General features: G+C 35.3%; 2 protein-coding genes across 2 annotated transcripts in view; one reads left to right on the plus strand and one right to left on the minus strand.

Moving 5' to 3' along the window:
- Window positions 1-21,166, plus strand: part of CR1L (complement C3b/C4b receptor 1 like) — a gene marked incomplete at its 5' end in the record, with an annotated part of 178,044 nt that overhangs the window by 84,214 nt on the left and 72,664 nt on the right. The window lies entirely within an intron of this gene.
- Window positions 346-19,298, minus strand: LOC309849957 (REST corepressor 3-like; the record flags this gene model as incomplete). The annotated part of the gene is made up of 5 exons (XM_082703051.1): window positions 346-885; window positions 1,356-1,597; window positions 9,955-10,012; window positions 17,311-17,388; window positions 19,278-19,298. 5 exons carry the CDS (start codon window positions 19,296-19,298, stop codon window positions 541-543), a joined length of 744 nt encoding a protein of 247 aa, XP_082559177.1. The 3' UTR covers window positions 346-540.

Here is a 21,166-nt window from a genome sequence, read left to right on the forward strand (position 1 = left end):
TATGCATTAAATGAACATATGTCAAAATTTGAAATGCAGGCTATTTATTCTTGTATTCCTAACATAGGAAAATGTTGTTAAAAATTAAATTAAGGAAGAAAGAAGAAATTAAATTAAGGAAGAAACTTAAGGAGTTTCCACAATTCCTAAGTCAGTATTTCTGTACTAAGAGCCTTGACTATGAAGAGGCAGAAATAGAAAGAATCTCAATAAAATAAATATGGTAAAAACAAAACAAAACAAAATCTATATACTTTCTTAAGTATATAGAATACTTAATCTCCTTTTGTTCCTTTTATGAGATCATGTCGCTGAACATATACTATAGAAAGGAGACTAACTGTAGGCTTTTTGTTGTATAAAATTTAGTTTGGTTGCACAAACCAAAAAATGTCCTAGACATCCACTTAGGCTAGCCCCCTGCCACAGAACTAGTTCACAGCCTCAGTATCAAGGAGGACTGTTCTCTTTTGCATCAGTCTGATGAGCACTGGTCTAATGATGGGGTGAAGAGTTACTGCAGCTCTGTCCAGTTTAATTTTAGTGCAGCGAGTCCTGTGAATCTGTCTGAATTCCGATAAGTGACGGTGGCTGTTGACCACCAACCGTGGACAACGCTGGTCTTGGGTTGAGACGGGGCGGCAGAGAATTAGCAGGGTGAATGAGAGGTGGTGGAGGCTGATTTAAAGTTGGCCGGGGCTGGATGAACCGAGCCTGCTGCTGTAGTGGAGGAGGCTGCCGGTGAAGAGCGGGGGCAGCAGGCAGTGTTGGACGAAGAAGTGGTGGAGGCTGGTTCAGAGTGGCAATGGGGGCTGTTGGTGTTGGAGTGGATGATGGGGCAGGAGGTGATGGACCCAGAGTCCGAGGAGCCTGTGGGGTCTGTGCCTAGAGGTGAGGAAACAAAAATACATGTATGAGATGAGCGTTCCTAATGAACTGAATGCAATATAGCTTGGGCTGTCCCAGGAAAAACAAAACAAATCAAAACAAAACAAAAACATAACACCAGTGTTTTTTTGGAAGCACAAGCTTCTTTTATTTTAAACAAAACAAAACAAAAAACCAAAAACTGAAAAAGCAATGAAGCTACCAAACAGGCATCTTTATTAGTAATCAGCTTAACACTGGAAATAAAAATAAGACTATGAAAGAACAATACACTCTCCATTCTTCTAGGATCAGAACTTAGCATGTCCTTAGGACTTAAGAGTCACGAGAGAGGCACCACTGAGTAAGTGCATTGTCAACCTTTCATGCTCATTTAGCTAGTCCTCTGACAAATTAACCTTACAGAACACCACACAAAATGATGATTCCTCAACTCACATTAGCTCAAATTCCATACACAAACACACCTCCTCTTCTTCATCAGTGCTCTTCCCTGATGGCACATTAGAAGCAATTTTTGTCTCCTCCCCTAAAGTAGAAGCATCACCATTAGAAGCCTGGGTTCCTTGTTCTGCTTCCCACTCCTGCAATACTTCCTCTAAGTTAAACCGACGCCTGTAGTTTACAAAGAAGTTCTTCACTTGGCCAACAGTCTTGTTGCCAATTACATCTGCAGTAGCTTGAAAATCTTTACCATATTTGCGGACACCTGGAAGGCAAAGTAAATAATACACCTGTGAAGGATCAATAAGGAGAGCTGTGTGTACTATACGTCATGCACACACAAAATATACCAGCAATGAAAATCCTTTCTCATAAACTCTGCTCATTTCTCAATTCCGAAATAGAGACTAAGATAACAGTGTCACAGATGAAAACTATCAATTATGTCATTTCAGCGAGCCAGCCACTTGCCTTCAACTGAACAATCAGAAACTTAACATTTTTCACATACTCAGTTATTTTCTCCAATCCTCTCTTGAACTCTCAAATACAGTCCATTTATTGTAAAGCATTGAATTCTTTGTTCCATCCTCAATTCCACATTCATTTATTTCCCTAGTAGCCAGTCACCTAAATTTGAGCAACACCGTTTGTAAACAAAACTGAATGGGAATGAGCCATCTGTTTTATCCCCTCAGTGGATTGAGTGGGTGGTCTTAGAGTTCCCCCATTAAGAAAAGCATCATAATTTTGGTTTTAATACCAGCTTCAATTGGTTTTCTTGCCTAATCTCAACAGGGCACCAAAGAATAGAAATGAGGTAAAAAGAGAATCATGACAATGTGATTCGGCAAAAAAGGGAAACTATGTTTCAGAGTTAGTTGGATTTCAACTCCTCTAACAATTTCAAAGACTGTGTATGAGAAGGAGTCTTAGCTGTACTTTATAGCCTTAAGAGTAAGGTTACAGTAGTGACTACATGTACTTGTGTTTATCATCACTACCTTAAATTTAATGACTGCACATTCAGTTATTTGAGAACCTAACTTTTTGTAATGGAAATTTTATTGGAATGAAAGATTGATATTTGATTTATGAACCTGGGATAGTCAATTATACTACAGAATTTGGAATGACTTTATATGATCAGATGGATAATAAACTGCTCTTAAGGGAATTCTAAAAGGACATGCACTGACTCATCATTTAACTCAAAATACAGAAGGTGTCAAAAGTGTTGACTTTACAATTTCATAACTGTTTAAAATACCAGAAAACACTCATTAATTAGAGAGGAAAAATGGAAATAAATGATACTTATGATACTAAAAAGTCTATAATATAACCTAAGCAACCAGAATCATGGGAATTTAAATAAATTCAATATGTATACAATCATAGATGAGAGAATATAAGGGTATGTTAACACCTCAGGAGAAATGCTAGATTCATATCTTACAGATACCCAATTACCTTAAAGCATCATCAGGATATGACAAAATTCCTGTTTTTAATTTCTGCCTCTATTTTATATAGAGAATTTGGGAACGAATAATCTCTTGCTTATATTCAACTAGCCAGGCTTGACTATGGGGAATGCTTTTATCTTAAAGAGCATTTTGGGCAGGAGGTTTGACATTAAGCTGGAATGATTTTTACTACAGAGTTTGGGGTCTGTAAACTGTGCTCATCTGCTCTGTTCTCAAAGGGAAAGACATACACATGATAATAAATTATGGCACATTATTTACATTATTTAGCAAAATAAGCTCTTTTTAAATCCATAAGCTGATTAGCAATTTAAACTCCATAATTGAGTAAAAATTCTAAGGGTGACCAGGTTCCACTAATTCCACATCTGCAATAAAAATCCAAGGGTATTTCCTATCAGGAATTATTGCTATATATTCAAGTACTTCTCTACTACTTATATTCTGGAAAATAACAACTCATTTGAGATTGCTGTACTGAAAAATAACTCCTAATTAGAAATCAGACACAGAGTTCTATCGATGTACTATTTTTTACAAGGAATATGTAATTTATATTCTAGAAATGACCAAATCTACTGAATACATGAGTTTGGAAATGAAAACTTCAAATAAATCTAAGATTAGTTCTTCTGTATTATAGCAAGAAGTCACATTAGGATGGATTCCAAATACGAAGACATTACAATCCTCAGAACACCTATTTGTTTAGCAAAATATATTACAAAACCTACCAATAAGTTGTCCCCATGTCTGATTCCATTTTATTTTCTCTTGTTTAAGGGACTTGATCTTGTTAGCAACACTGCTGCACTTCCAGAATTACAGACCCCCAAATATAAACTACTTCCTATTGGAACCTTAGTTTTCCCAGACACTCTGAATGTCAAGGATTTTTTCTAAGTCACCTAGGTTCTGAGTCACCCAGATATGTTTATCATTAACTCATGTATGCCATATAAACTACTTGGTAAAATCTCAAGGCTCAGACCATACTGCAGACTTTCGTCGTCTGGTTGAGGATCCCACTGGTGTCCCAAGAACACGCAGGCCTTCGGGGATGTTAATGTGCTCAGCCTGCAGGGTGGCAGGGCAGGGTCTGGAATAGCTAGAGCTCCTGGACAGTTGTTTCTGGACAAGAGCAGTCTCATCCATTTGCCCTAGTGTGTTGTGACAAATTTCATAATTTGTTCTGTATGCCATGAGGTGAGAAAAGTTGGGAAGTACTGTCCTAGGAAATATAATGCTTAGTGCACAGGAAGCGCTCAGGAAATAGGATTGACTTTTCTTCCCCAAACCACAAGAGTCACATATAGCTAACTTCTTTATCACCTTCACACTGCCCATGACGCTGGTTCAACAGCATATTTTGTTTAGAAGGTGGAATTCTTAATTCTATACTGTGGCTGATAACTAGGTAAATTCTAGTGAAATATCAACTGAAGACTTAACTGGAACAGCTCTTTCCGAAGAATCCCGAGCTAGGCTTCTGGAGGAAAACCTAGCAGGGTAGCAATGCAGAGCAACTCACTTTAACAACCCAGGACATTAGAGCTTACTTTAGTTCCAATTTGTACCTGCAAGAAGGGTGGTCTACTGTTTTTCATAATTTAGAGTAAGTAAGGCCATCTGATTGCTTTATCAGCAAGGCTGAGAATCAACATAGTGACTAAATCTCTTTCTCTTCCTGAAGATGTAATAAAAGGTCCATTTGAACCATGGTTTTAAATGAAAACTTCCCAGGTTGGGGCAAAGGTCAGTCTTTAAAGGTTAGTAGAATGAAATTTTAGAAAATCCTGGAAGAGTTAAACTGTAAATATCCCAGGAAGAGGAAAAAGTGTTTTCAATCAAATTTTGAAAGTTACAATCAAACAACTTGGCTTCTTATGCTGGCAGATGATACTTTATAATCTTTTAACATACACTTTTAAAGTTTTGTTTGTGAATTAATATAAAATCACACTTTATAAAAGCCCACATTTCCCAAACAGTATTCTTCATCCGGCCCAACAAAAAAAAACACACATTCATATTTTTAAAAATTTGGCTAGTAAAACTAAATTCAGGAGCATTTGTAGTATGGTGTTTTCCAACTCTGGACATTAACAGTAGACTTTTTATCTTTTTTTCTCCTGCCATAGAAGGGATATATCTGCTTTTGCTATGCTCAAAAAGTTATTTTTAAAATCTGATTTGGGGAGTGCCTGGGTGGCTCAGTGGGTTAAAGCCTCTGCCTTTGGCTCAGGTCATAATCACAAAGTCCTGGGATTGAGACCCGCATTGGGCTCTCTGCTCGTAGGAGCCTGCTTCCCCCCCTCTCTCTCTGCCTGCCTCACTGCCTTCTTGTGATCGCTTTTACTCTGTCAAATAAATAAATAAATAAATCCTTTAAAATAAATAAATAAAATAAATCTGATTTGGGGCTACCCCCCACCCAAAAAAGTAAAAATATTACAGTGGCAAGCTGCTTCTAAACAGTAAATTTGGGGGGGGGGGGGCGGCATTGTTTCCTGCTTCTCATATAACAGTATTTCTTAAAGTGAGCATGTACTTAGGATAACCAGGAAATCTATTTTTGAAATAAGAACACAGTGACACCTAGAAACTCCAGAGATGTGGTTCTTCCCAATCAATGAGAGATTAATTTTAAACTCAAACCATTTGGGAACATGCATTTCTTTCTACCTCCTATAAATCTCTTCAAGAATTCATATTAAAGTTAAAAAAGAAAAAATCAACAGCAGTGGGACAGTGAATGGTGCATCCAGGTAAGGGCTAAAAGTAAAAATCACATATTCTCTTTTTAATATCTAGCTTTTCTCTTCTGAGTCTTGTGTTCCCATCATACTTGTTATAAGTTAAATTCTATCACAAACATGCTAGAAATTTTGAATCATGAATTATCTGAAGCAAGTGTATCAGAGAGCTGACAATTATACTTCTGGGGCTCCATTCTTATGATACCTGTTATAATAGAAGAAACTCTCTAAGGCAAATGAGTGTTTTTTCAATGGAAAAATATGAACTTCCTGATCTCCACACTTCCTTTTGATTGTTCATGTTCTGGTTTATAATCCCTATGTTTTAATCAAGTGCCAAATCTTTCTCCCCTCCTTTAGGAACCATTCTAGCTTTTTTCTTAATGTATGAGATAAAATTAGAAAGAAGACAGTTTCTAGGCTTGCAACCTAAAAATGAATGAAATGTATAAACTACAGGAAAAGAAGGTAACTTTAACTGTGAAAGAATAACTGACTTGAATGTATTGTTGTCACTGTTTCATTATGAAAGGCAGACAATATGGTGAAAAAACTAAACTAAAAAAAAACTAAACTAAAAAGTAAAGCTGATATCTTGATAAAACTGGAAAAGTTTCTTGTTGTTTACCCTAAAATAGCACTAATATTTTATTAGAGAGTGTATTATTTTTTAGCACAAATGATTATGAAATAAATACATTTAAGAGAAGGCCAAAAATAAATATTGTTTACCAGGCTTCTGCCCCTCTAAACTTTGAAGAGTCAATATTTTGTACTATCATTTAAATCTATTATTATTTTTTCAAAATATTAATTTGAAAATATTGTTTCATTTTAAATGAAAAATATACACCCAGAATCTAATTTTTTTCTTAATTCTTGCTAAATAAGAAACGTTTATCATATGAATATCAAGATGGATTTTGGGGTGATTTCTAAAAGCACTACAAATTAGAAAAGATATATTTATATGTATGATATAAGCTATAAACAGAGATCTTCATTAACACATATTGTGAAGACTGTACTTAATCGCCTGTTAACCAATCCGTTATAATAGAAAACTCAGATACTTAAGGCTGGCACAGATTACTGAAAGTCTAGAAATACCATTCTTAACAAGTACTTTTCAGAGAGAGGTTTAAATTAGGCACATTTATAACATCCTACCTGGAGACTCTTGCAGAATGTTAATGAAGTTATTACATAGTTAAAACTAAAATTCAGAACTAAAATTAATATAATAAAGTGATAGAGAACATAAGTACAAACATTCCTGTTTTGGTCTGGGCATGATTCTCACCCTTCCAAATAAGGGAGAAAGAAGGAAAAATAATTTTTTATTTATTTAAATATTTATTATTAGAGTAACACTTAAATAGTTATTATTTAAATGGTAGTATTTAGTTAACAACAGTATTAAGTAGATGGGGAAAAAAAGGAGGAAATATATGTATTTGAGCCCTAGAAAATGATCCTAATATTGTATGTGGTTTTAAAAGAGTTACAATAAAAAAGTTTAATAGTAAAATTGTGTCACTAATGACACTAGAGTTTATTTCTCTCTTCAGGTCATTCTAATAGTCAACTATGAGCAAGATTTAAAAAGGCATTTGGGAGCGCCTGGGTGGCTCAGTGGGTTAAAGCCTCTGCCTTCAGCTCAGGTCATGATCCCAGGGTCCTGGGATCGAGCCCCACATCAGGCTCTCTGCTCAGCGGAAAGCCTGCTTCCTCCTCTCTCTGACTGCCTCTCTGCCTACTTGTGATCTCTGTCAAATAAATAAATAAAATCTTTTAAAAAATAAAATAAAATAAAAAGGCATTTAACAAATGAGTGTTAAATCAGAATATATACAGAATATGTCTTAAATATAAAGTGCTTATAACCTAAAATGTTACTATCAAAACTTACATGATCTACTGTTTGTAAAACTGAAACAGTGATAATAATACCATATAAAGTTTATCACAAATAAAGATTAAAGAGAAGAAAAAACAAAACAACTGCCTGCTAGGTATTTCTGGACAGCAAACTACATGTTAAAATAAAAACTGCAGTTATGTCCCTTAACCACACCGCGATTCAGGTACACAAGACATTACTATAGATTATACTGTTTATAAGACACACTTCTGAGAATTATATAAATGTGTGGGCCCATTAGCAAAAATGGCACTTTTTAGTTTTCCCTAAAATAACTATTTTGGACACAAATAGCTCTATATTGTTTTATTTTATGTAATGAACCCCCTTCCCAGAAGAAAAAAAAAAAAGAAAAACCCTAAAAAACCCAAAGTGAAACAAAAATTCCACATACAGAGTTAAAATAAAGACAGTAACATATCAAGAAAGTACCTTCAAAATCCAGACCATGTATATTTCTGTACAAATTACTTTCTAAAGGTGCATAAGAATATTGAATATATCTCAACAGGGAGGAAATGTTTGATTATATCCATAAATATTCTTTTAATATTTATAAACTGAGATAATGTCCACATATACAGCTCAAATTATACATGTAAATCTTGCCATTGTCCCTTCCCCTGACTGCAGCTCAGCACAATATCCGACCCAGGCATGAGATTCCATGGTAGTGCTGCAGAACAAACATGAATGCTCTGGAAACATTAGCCCAGATTTTCCTAAATGAGTCTCTCCAGAAAATCATTTCACTGGGATAATTTTCATATTAGAGTACAAGATTGATATACTAACTTTTATGCAACTCAAATACTGGAAATCAGGGTTAAATTCTATAAATTGTAGACCAAACTTACACACACACACACACACACACGGATAGACAGAAACACAGGTGTTACACCTATAAAAGCAATGCTACCCCAAATAACTATGTTAGAGCTCGAAGTCATAGATCTAAATATGAAACAGCCCCTGAAAATACCAGTTGTTTTGTTGTTGTTGTTGTTAATTTTTATTAACAGGGAGCTTGCACTCATAACCCTAAGATCCAGTCATCACATGCTCTACGAACTAAGCCAACCAGGCGCCCCTACTCATTTTTTACTCTAAATTTTAAAGTTACTAATTTTAAAACAGCTATTATTGAACATTATAAACAAATTAAACTTTGTTCTCATTCCGAAACAGTTCCACAATTACAGATGTGCTCAATGCACACTCCACCACCCTGCTACCATAGGATCAAGTATTTATTCTGTTCATGAAATGACTGTTTGGGGCTATATAGGCCAACAAGAAGGCTGCCATCATTCTGATGGCACTGTCCTGTGACAGTTTCTAATCACACTGGTAGGGTAATACTCACTCTAGTCCAAACGGCCAAGTCCTCTATTAATCAATCTTTAATTACATTACTCTCACATCCAAATGATAACCCACACATTTTTTTTGAGTTAAGTATGTTCTCTGTGTTTGAATAATTAGAAATATTTTTCAAAGTATAGTTTTATGTTTCACAGGGGCCTAACTCACATATAGTTAACTACTATAACCTACTATATATATAACTTATTATATATCTAGGTTAACTAGATTAAAAAAAAAAGCTATTAGTACTCAATACAAGGGCAGCTCAGGCAGGAAAAACCAAATTGTAGACCAAACTTATAATTACACAATCAACCCTGTAGATAGTTTATCTTGAATGGAAAAGAAAAAAACAACAAAAAACAAAAAACAACTACAACACTGAATAAAAAATATAAAGTGGGCCCTTCCTTAAGTAATTCAAACATGAGACAATCCAAACTACAAAGTGCTCTGCCACATAATTCAACAAAGCATTCTAGTTATATCAGTGCATTTAAAAGGCTTTATGTATATTTTTCAGTGTCTCTCTTAACTCTATTACTTATATACATATATATATAATATAAATATATAAATTTATTTTTAAAGCCAAGTTTCTAAGCATTCAGTGGCACATCTCTTAAGATACACTGAAAATTAAGTATATCATTAATATTTTCAGTACCTGACATTTATCATACAGAGAAACACTATTATACAGAACAATTGGATAAACCAGAAACACGTTATAGTTCATGCTTTTAATGATGAGGGTTATCAATGACTAATATAGTAAGAATGAACCCAACTGCAGGAAAACTGAAGCAAAAGCATGCAGAGACCATATGTTCAAGCTTGTCATCACCATCACTGTTAAGGCTGAGAATGTTTTACGTACTGTACAGGACCCAAAATGTATATAGGCTCAGTGAAGTCACACCCACGAGAACAAAACAGAATTTCTGGTTTTCAAGACTTTGTGGTAAACATAAGTGCCCTTTCTTGATCCATTTCCAAATGAAAGGAAGAACTATGGAAGTCACCTTTCATGATAAGTTAAATAATTAACAATAATAGCTGCTTAGCTTTCATATACCTTGCACTGCTAGAAGCTGCTCCTCTATGGCCCAATGGGCATTAATTTTCTGATTTGACTACAAAATTAAAGAGAAGTTTCCTAATGAGGATATGAAGACAGACATTTTTCCAAAGTGCTTATTTTTGTTTAACTTTTCACCAAATCATAACTTTTCACCAAGACATGAGATTACTAAAACTCTGATTTACAAAGATCCTGGTTTTTTTTTTTTTAAGATTTTATTTATTTATTTGACAGACAGATCACGAGTAGGCAGAGAGGCAGGCAGAGAGAGAGAGAGAGAGGAGGAAGCAGGCTCCCTGCCGAGCAGAGAGCCCGATGCGGGACTCGATCCCAGGACCCTGAGATCATGACCTGAGCCGAAGGCAGCGGCTTAACCCACTGAGCCACCCAGGCGCCCAAAAGATCCTGTTTTTAATAAGGATTAAAAAGTACGTTCTGAGTTACCTTTTACCCACACATAAAAGATAATGAAAGGGAAATGAACCAGTTTGGGAGAATGAAAAACATTCACATTTATACTCAGGTCAGAAGCATTAAAACTGAGAAAATTTATTAGTCATCCATTTTCCAACTACAATGTTCCTATCACACATGGCAAGTGTTAAATTTAGCCTAGTTTTAAACATTCAAGAGACTTTATCTTCTTTAGAAAGATCTGTGACTTGCTCTTAAATTTCTTCTCTTCACATTTTCATTAAACCTAACCTTACTGCACCAAAACCAGTGTTATAAATTAATACAGAACTGTAGCTCAGTCCTAATTCCTAAAATATTTCCCTAAATTTCTGAAGCAGAAAGTGACCCACTATAAGAATAGATTTTTCTCCCTAAGGTCTCCCCACATTTCTCCCAATATTTTTGTTTGAAAAATTCCCAAGTTTGGGGCGCCTGGGTGGCTCAGTTGGTTAAGCCGCTGCCTTCAGCTCAGGTCATGATCCCAGCGTCTTGGGATCGAGTCCCACATCAGGCTCCTTGCTCTGCAGGGAGCCTGCTTATCCCTCTTACTCTGCCTTCCACTCTGTCTGCCTGTGCTCGCTCTCGCTCGCTCTCTCTCTGACAAATAAATAAATAAAAAACTCTAAAAAATAAATTCCCAAGTTTAAGACTTTCACTATGGTACAACTACAATAGTAAACACCAAATCAAATGTCATTAGTGTATACCCGCTGATTAGTGCAAGGACCACTGGCAGTAGAGGGAGGGACAGAAATATAACAGCCTACAGAGGTTTACAGAAGAAAGTGCCCAGATAAATTTGCCTGGTGTAATACACAGATAGGCTGGGCAAAACAGAAAGAAAGGCTTCCTTTGAGAACAAGTGTAGGTCTTATCTCACTTACAGTCTTAGCAGTAAGTTTCTACAGTACACAGAGGTTCTAGGAACAGCTACTTTCCCACCAGGGGGAAGAGGTATAAAAAGTAAGTATTCAGAAGAAAGAATAAAACAAAAATTCAAAATTAGAAAAAAATTATTAGAGAAGAAAGGAAAAAGTTTTTTTAAAAAACTGGATAAATGAGGAAAAAACCTAAAGCAGAAAGCACCGAATACCAGATGATGAGATTAAGAAGAGAGCAAGGCAAGGCCAGGCAGACAGTGGATAAAACTCAACTTGAGAACATCAGCGATGAAGCAAAATGCAAACATTAAAAAGGTAAAGAAAAAGAGGGGGCTATAGGCTAAGAAGCACTTAGGGGCGCCTGGGTGGCGCCTGCCTTCGGCTCGGGTTGTGCTCCTGGGGTCCTGGGATCAAGCCCCACATCAGGCTCTCAGCTCAGCAGGGAGCCTGCTTCCCCTTCTCTCTGCCTGCCTCTCTGCCCACTTGTGATCTCTGTCAAACAAATAAAATCTTTTAAAAAATTAAAAAAAATAAAAGTAACATGCACTATGAAAACTTACTTCGGCTTATAAGCAAATTAAGAGACAGGGTAGACGCAAATAGCTATTAATAAAATTAAAAGTTCAGAGTATACTGCAGGTTCAAAGATGAGAGGGAAAAGTTACAATGACTAGACCAGGGAAGAGGGCCAGCTGGAAGGGATAGACACGGAGGTGGGTTAAAGAACATGATAAGTTTCTGAAATGCAAAGATCAGGAGAAGACCCACCAAGTATGGGCAACAACAGGATCAACAATTAGGAAGAAGTGATAAATAACGTCTGGAAAGTTGGTGATAGTTTAGTTAAGTATGTAAGGACCACTTTTGGAAGTGGTCCTTACATATCAAGGTCAATGAGTTCACACTAAATTTAATAAGCAATAGATTTTTGGGGGGAGGGAACAGAGGGAGAAGAGTAGGATTCTGATCAGAATAAGACTTTAAGCCTGGAGAGCTGGCAGAAGAGTGGTGCTGTTAAGGACCTAAGACGTTATGAAATGCTGATTGGGGAGGCGCAGGAAGGCAAGACTGAGGTGATGATGGTAACCTGGGATTCACGGACAATGAGGTCATTCATGTGGAGCTCAGGATCACAATTGAGGCTAAAATAGATTCATCTACGCAAACACAGCTTTTGAGGGTTTGGAAATGTTTATGAGGGAAAACAATGGAGTCATATTTTACTTACATATAAAGTTCTAAAATCTGCCCATGAATTAAAAAAAAATTCTTTTAAATCCAAATTATTAGTGCAATGTTCTTACAAAGGTGGTCATGGACACAGGCACACGATTGCTTAGTAGGTCCACACGGCCAGATATCTCTCCAGCACTGAAATGGACCAAGTCTTTCAGTTAATCCCAGATGAAGCTTTGGTTGAAATTTAAGGTAGTACTGAATGAAAAACAAATACATATTTAAATACTAGAATTTCAAGTCAAGGAGACTGCTCGTACAGGAGGCCTGTGGAAGCTAAAGCCTTCTTAAGAAATAGTGGATTCACAGTTCTGGCCTCTATCAGCTTACTCTGCAAGGAAACATTTGATAAATGGGAGTTGAGGCAGGATTGTCAGCTCTACTCTACTTGCTATTACTAAATATAACTCCGTTTTACCTGGCTTAATATCTGCGGTTGCATTTGTGCCATTTAAATGTACATATGATACAATTTTAGTATAGTGAAGTGATGAGCTTGTATGTTTCCAAAGAGAAGTGAATTTTGAGGATAAAAGCTTGGAGAATGCTTCCATTTACATATAGAAGGGAAAAGTACAGCTGAAAAGGGAACATAATAGTTACAAAAGACATCCCCTCTCAAAAGTTAAAGGTACAGAGAGGTTGTCATCTACGTCAAGGCTGAGAAAAAGGCAAGAAAAACGAGTTAGAGCTGTGGAATTTGATCATTAGCAGCACTGTTATTAGCCTTTAAGCAGCAGCCTCGGTGGAAAAATGCAGGGAGGAGGGTTGAAACTGCAAACTCTAATTCATTAGAGTCCGTATGACAAAATAGAAGCAGTGGAAGAAAGGGAAGACTGAAGGTGAAATGGGGTCAAAATTTTTTAAATACGTAAGATTCCTTCAAGTTACTGATTTTTCTATTCTCTTTTAAACCCAAGAAACTTTGGTAGAGATTTCTCTAACTTACAGGAAGGACAACTAGGATGTATCTTGGAATTTAGAATTGTGTAGTTGTTATGGTTAGTAGGTAGTATGACGGAGAACATTTTTCTACAGCAAACCCCAAATGGAAATACTGTTCTTTTTATCATACTCTTTCTTTTTATCATAATGAAATACTAATCTAAACTAAAAGGATCCAATATATAACAGTTATAAAACTAATAATATAAAAGGCTCCAAAGAGCCTTTTAGAACAATCGATGACATCCCTCGCGAATTCGGCATCTTTACTGCATCCTTTCCCTACTAAATTAGTCCTCTCATCTTTCCCATTTTTGTCAGTAGTCGATTCACACTATCTTTGAGTTGAAAGAATTAGAAAAGGACACGAAGTTAAACCTTCCATCCAACATCCTTAATGAAAGGATGTCACCTACCTATGCATGAAAACATCAAAAGATGAGGAAATTTCTAGCTCCCCAAAGCACTCCTTTTTTAGTTTCTTCCTTCCTGGTTTCGTTCATCTCCTTGTCCCTTGTCTCCTTCCTACCTCCAACCAAAACAAATCAAAGCATAACCCCACAGGCCACCACTCCCCACAACACTCTTACATACTTTCAAATAGATATATTATGTTCTATTTTGAAATGTTCTTTGGATTTATCACTAGCTGTCCACTCCTACAACTATCACCTGACTGTACTCAAAATGCCTTTTACCATTTACTTTATCACTCACATGCTTAGTATTTTAGCAGCTGTAAAGTTTCCAACTTAGCCTGTATAATACTGCCAGGATAACCTTCCTAAAATTAAAAATTCCCATTATATCCTTCCTGTATGGAAGAAACTACAGGGTCTTCACATTTGAACTAATTTAAAAGGAAAACTTCTCTTCCTAGCTCTCAGACTTTCACACTTTAGCCCTTGCCCACTGATTTCTATCATAAAGAAGTCCCTGTTGAACTCAATCCTGTTAACATCTCTCATTTACCACATTCACTCTTCCTCAGCGACCAACTTTGCTTTCCAAAGTACACAATACTCTTCATGAAAGAAAACTGTTTTACACCTCCTTTAAACTCTCAGTGGTAATCAGCACCACAATGCGCATATAAGTGCTCAGGGAATGCCCCTTGACTGATTTTCTCCTTCACAGGATTTATATGTATTTTGAATATACTGTTTAATACCAAACCACTGTTCATATTATTTCCTTTCTTGCCCTTTTTGCATGTGCAAAACTCCTACTCATCCTTCAAACCTCAGCTGAAACATCCCCCATTAGGGAAGTCTTCCCTGATTATCCTAACAAGCATGAGTAATTACCACTTGTTTTCCTGTAGCTCTTTACTTATAAATCTATCACACAACTTTAATCAGTTTGTCTTATACTCTCTAGACAGTTCTTTTTTTAAGGCAGATGGAAAAATCTACCCAAATTTCCCATAGTGCCTAAAACAGTGCCTTACATGAAATAAGTGAACAATACTTATGGGACTGAATAAACTTTTTTCACCAATTTTTTCCTAAGTGAAAAGAACAAATACAACCAAAAGAGTAAGTAAAGCATCTTAGTACCTGTTTACTTTCAGTTGAATTACATCACTTAGTAGCCTACTGTTCTAATGGTTAATGAAATTTCTTTTATTACATATTGGGCAAAAATTCTATCTAACCTAAAGAAAAGGTGATCATGACATGATTTTTCAATGTCTTTACTAAGACTGTTCGTTTAGTATTTTGAAATAGATCTATTCAGGTTATTTTCCCCTGCAAAGCAACAGATAAGACATGATAAATATAAGTATATCCTGTTTCCTAGATAATAAACCTACATATATTTTTCAAGTAATAGGAGTTCAATAAATCAACCTCAAACTAATATTCAAACTTCAGTGTATGGATGGTAGAGTGTTAAGATTCTGGTTGTTTCATTTGGATCATTATTTTTAGAAAAACTCAAAAGATGTCATATATGTCTGATAACTCTAACCCCAAACCGCATTTAAATGTGAGAAATAATACACTATTTTGCTATTAAATGAAAACTTACAAAAGTAAGAGTGAGCAGGAAATGAATCTTGGACTCCATCTGGTTTCTAAGACTGTGAAATATAGTCAAAATTTCACTATTTACTAGATTTGATGCTGATCAAGCCAGTTAACCTCTCTGAGGCCCAGAGGGGTTTGTCATGTGAAATAGTATTTGCTTCATCTACTTCTTGGAATTTATGTGAGCATCAAATTAGATACCATACAGTTATGCTATTGCACTTTCATGTCTTACTTTTATGTCATGTTAATGAGTGAAGCTATCCTTCCATTTTTTTGGAAAATTTGAGGTTAGAATCATTGTTTCCTTGAAAATTTGGTAGACTTTCTCGGTAAAACTGTCTGGGCCTAGTATTTTCTTATGAAAAAAATGTTAACTGTTCCTTCATTTTATTTAATGACTATAAATTTATCAGGCTTTCCTTTAAGACAATTTTGGGAAGATATATTTTCCTACAAATTTCTAAGCTTTGTTTAAATTTTTCAATTTATTGACATAAAGTTCTTCATGGTAGTCCCCTATTTTTAATGTCTAATATAATTTTCTAATTTAACTTTTTAAGTTACAAAATTACAGGCATTTAAAGCTTTTGGATTTTATGCATCTTAATGCATAGATATGAAATTTAAATTTTAATATAAAATTTAAAATAATTTTTGTTACAATAATATAAAGTAGTATTCTTTGTATTACTAGCGTTCAATAAATAAAAATGTCACTTGAATGTTTGTCAGTTTACTTGTGGGTTTGGAATGAGATGGTATATTAGTCTATGTATATTTCATTCTTTCTCATTATCTAACCTTCGTGAAAGAAACCATTCAAAACAAAACAAAAAAAAACCCAAGAACAACTTTATTCCTGAGGATTCTTCCTTTCTGAAAGATTCTAATGAGCGAGACAACATCTGGTGCATTCGTTCTGAAGCCCTCCCCGCAACCTTGCTGCCCTCCCCTCAAGCCCCTCATGCATATTTCATTTGTAGATATTTCAGGCAACTTGTGATTGGGGGGACAAACCATTAGGACCAAATAAGGATTATTTGATTATTAAATAATAATATAAATAGGCAAGTCCAGGATATGAAGCACAGCATACAAATCTTTAAAAAAAGAAACAAGAGAAAAGATTTACAATAGGAGCTTCTGTGAAAAGACTTGATTGGAATTACAGGCATTTAAGTACTCCTATAATTATCGCAAATATCAGATATATATTAGGTTTCAGAGGAAACAGAGGGAAGAATTGAGAAAATGGTTAATCTATATCTCGTTCTTAGATTTCAAATTTTCAGGGACAGGAGTACAAAAATGTTAATTAAGTCCACATACCAAAATCCTCATTAAAAATCTGAGTCAAAAGACAAATACCTTAAAATAAAAAAATTGTTAAAATTGCTAAACCGAACTCTTTTTCTTATGTTCTTTTTCTTTCTGTGTTACAAATTCACATAGCTAAAAAAAGGCTTTGAGCAAACACTGCTGCAGACCCAGAAACATACTGGTTTGCTCATTAATTACCTTCCGTGTTCATGTGCACTGGGCCTATCTGTATAGCTGTTTTTCCCTACTTACTTTGCTTGATATGTATTGCTAACAGCAGGAAAGAAATGACTTCACTTAAATCATTATTCAAGTCTCAAAAGGCTATCTAAATAACAAAATAGAGTCATGACAAATTACCCATGCTATGGTATCTTCGAAGTATTAACAACACATGGGACCAAAATAGTAAATACTGGATATAACTCAAAGAATAAGGTTTCACCATACTTAGTCACATAGTTTCAATAACATACCTCAGGAGGTTTGAATTCTTCAATTCCACCTTCCATTTTCTGTTTAAGTGCACTGTTTACTTGTTTAGCATTCTGAACCTTCAAAAAAATAACCCAAAATATGAATCAGATCTCATTCTTAGGTAAACATATGAGTACTCAGTAAGTGAAAAGGATATATACCAAATCCATCTTAAATTTTATTTCAGGAAAACAGACAATTACATTTTACCACACTTGGGCCACACAACTAATACCCACATCAAGAAACTATATATATTAATATATGTAACTAATAGGTCTCTAGTAGGCCAATAAACAGTCTACAAATTATAGTATCTGAGTATTTTTTAACAATGTCTGTTATAAGACAAATGGTATACAGAGGAATTAAATTCCATCAATATTGCTCATTGCTATTATGTTTTAATGAAAATAACAATTATCCCAATAAGAATAATAATGATGCGAATGGATAGTATTAGGTGTTTATTAGGTTAAGCATCATTGTTGGTACCTCACATGTAATAAATCACTTAATTCTCACTACTACTTTGTTAAGTAAGTATAATCAGTTCTGCTATAACCTGACATAGGTCTTCTCAAAAATCACCCCACTAGGCAAAATTGCACAATAAAAAATCACAGGACTTATAGGGAAACAGAGCCTGGGACCCAACACTGAGAAACTTCATCAGTGACAAATAAGAAAAAAGACAGGAACCTCATAAAAATGATAACAGATTTATGCATTCTAAATAATAAAGAAATTTACAAAGGCTATGATAAAGATGGCACTTTACCTTGGAAAAGACCTCAGGTTACTTATAGAAGTGTCAAATAATTGCACCATGTGAGTTACTGGGAAATGGTAGGAGAAGGGTTATTCGAAATCAAATGAAAAATTTTAACGCCAGCTATAGATGTGTGTGGTTCATAACATATAGTGAATTGAGAGAACTGGTACACATCTGAAGTATTTGGATATACTCAGCTAGATCAGTTTTGCACTGATAAAAATAAAATATAAGCAAATGCAAAATTCACATTACACTCAAATTGTTCCCTAGTATATTAATTGTGTTGGAACAAATTCATGTTTTAAAAATAAGCATTATAGCAGAACTGACTCTACTTTTACAGTACCCACTTTACAGATGAGGAAGGCAGGGCACAGAGAAGTCCAGAAATGTTCCCTATGCAACAGACAGATGCAGCAGAACCTGAATGTGAACCATGCCAAGTTTTTAACTATCATTCTACTGGCAATATTATTAATCTTTACCTAGAATATTAAGGATTAAGATTTTTGTTTCTTCATTTGTTTACATGTTTTTCTTGGCTTTTTTTTCCCCCCTCCAGTATGAACAATCAAATATTTATAAAGTGACTTGTGAATTTTTTTCTCAGAGATTTTAACACAGCTAAAATGTAAAAATCTAGGTTGGTTCAAATGTAGTTAGTAGGCCAACCATGTTATACACACAAAGATAAAACGTAAAAAGGTAAATTCCTTAAGGATTTCACAGATCAGTGGGGAGATAAATAAATATAAAAGTATAAATATAAAAATATTTATATATTTGTATACATATATAAATATATGTATTATATAAAAATATAGAAATATAAAAATGTAAAGAAAGCTAAAACACCTAATGTAGACTTGGAGGAAGAAAGAAAGCAAATATTTTGTATTCATGTTAACACACGTGGGTAATAGGGAAAATAGGGTTAAGTTCTCCCAAGGAGATGACACCCAAGTTTAGTTTCAAAGGATTACAAAGAATTAAGCCAGCAGGCAAGGTTTGGCAGGAATGCCTTTCAGGCAGAACAGCATGTAGGAAGAGTTATGCTGGGACAAAACAGGCAATTTGAATTCTGCCTAAAGACTGAAGAAAAGATTTTCTTTATTTGTTTATTTATTTATTTGAGAGAGCATGCGCACGCATGCGAGGAAGAGCTGAGGGAGAGGGACAAGCAGATACAGTGCTGAGCGTGGAGCTCATGTTGGCCTCAATCTCACAACCCTGAGATCATGAACAGAAACACTTAACAGCTTCAAGACTACTTGCAATCTTTTTAAAGATATTATAGGCAGGGACGCCTGGGTGGCTCAGTTGGTTAAGCAGCTGCCTTCGGCTCAAGTCATGATCCCAGCGTCCTGGGATCGAGTCCCACATCGGGCTCCTTGCTCGGCAGGGAGCCTGCTTCTCCCTCTGCCTCTGCCTGCCATTCTGTCTGCCTGTGTTCGCTTGCTCTCCTTCTCTCTCTCTGACAAATAAATAATTTAAAATAAAAAGATATTACAGGCAAAGTATTTTATAAGTTCTCTAAAAAGAAAGAGTGCTATGGTTTGGAAGATAGGAATTGTGCACATGTTCATTGTTTAACTAAAGGCCAAGCATTCAGTCAAACACTTACAACATACATTAGAGAGCCTGGTGTCATAAAAGCCAAAGAAAAGGAATTCCAAGAAGGATGAAGGGGTAGTCAGTGTGAGATATTAATGAGCAGTGACAGATTCAAGAAAAATAAGAACTAAAAAGAGGACACAAAACCTGGCAATTTGTTAATAAATAAACTTAAGATAGCTTTTTCCAGTGGTAGAACTGGGATGGTGTATGGGACAGAAATTACACTGGAAGGGTCAGAGAGTATGTGATGGGAAGAAAGCAGAGGAAGCTAAGATGGTAGGTATTTATTCAAGAAGTTTGTTGGATAAGAAAAGAGAAATATAAGAGCTGTTTGGGTGAATAACCAGGGTCAAGAGATAGAGAAATAGGAATGTTTGGGACAGAGAAAAACTATCTTGATCCCATACTAGACTGTTGCAGGATTCTTACATTTTATATAAAGTAGTATAATATTAACTCTAAGGATAACATTGTAATACCTAAACAAGGATGATATGGTAGGCTGAAGATGCATACTGTAATCCCTACAGCAACTACTAAAATAAAAAACGCAAAGGGATACAGTTGAAAATATAAATACGATAATGTTACACCTCTCTAAAATCCTTCAGTGGTTTCTTAACTCACAATGAATTTTAAATTTCACAAGACCTTTTGATCAATTCCTATCTATCTGTGCTGTAACCTGCTAAAGGCAAGTAGAAATTAATGAAGAGCTTCAAAATGAATGATTTTGATCATAAAAGTATTTTAAGAAGATAACACATACAACAATGTGTAGCATGGAGCTATAGCAAAAGTGAACAGCAAGGAAAAGCCACAAGACAGTTATTGTCAGGGAAGAGGTTATAAACACCTGAACAAAGGTAGTAGGGATGGGATTAAAAATAAGGAGACTAATTTAAATAAAATTTCTCAGGTAAACTTACATAACTAGTTTACTACTTGGATTTGTGTGTTGGGGGATGTGACAATAAGAGATAAATCAAAGCGGATTCTCATGTTTCAACAGACAGGGAACAAAGAAAAACAATCTTTTAGGGGTAAGATGAGATGCCTAGCAGGTAGCTAGAGATACAGCAATACAGAACTTGGGAGAAAAGTCACAGCCTGAGAAGTAGATTCAGAAGTCACTGGTATATAGTGTAAGACTGCTTGATACAGTCCAAGAAAGCACAGACTTAGAAGAGTTACTAGGTCTAAGGGATAGGGAAAACAACAGAAAGCTATCGGTTTCTGAAAATGAGAGGGGAAAAAATGATTAAAAAGGCCAGTGACCAAAGAGCAACCATTAGCTGAGTACATACTATGTGCTATGTACTGTCGTAAGCACTTTTCATATATTACCTGTTTAATTTCTCCCAAGCATCATATTATCTACATTTCAAGATGAGGAAGCGGAGTTAAGAAGAATTAACCAGACACTAAAAAGAAATTTTAAAAATAAATAAAAATTTTTA

The sequence above is a fragment of the Mustela nivalis genome (genome assembly GCF_964662115.1).
Source record: "Mustela nivalis genome assembly, chromosome: 16".
NCBI lineage: Eukaryota > Metazoa > Chordata > Mammalia > Carnivora > Mustelidae > Mustela > Mustela nivalis.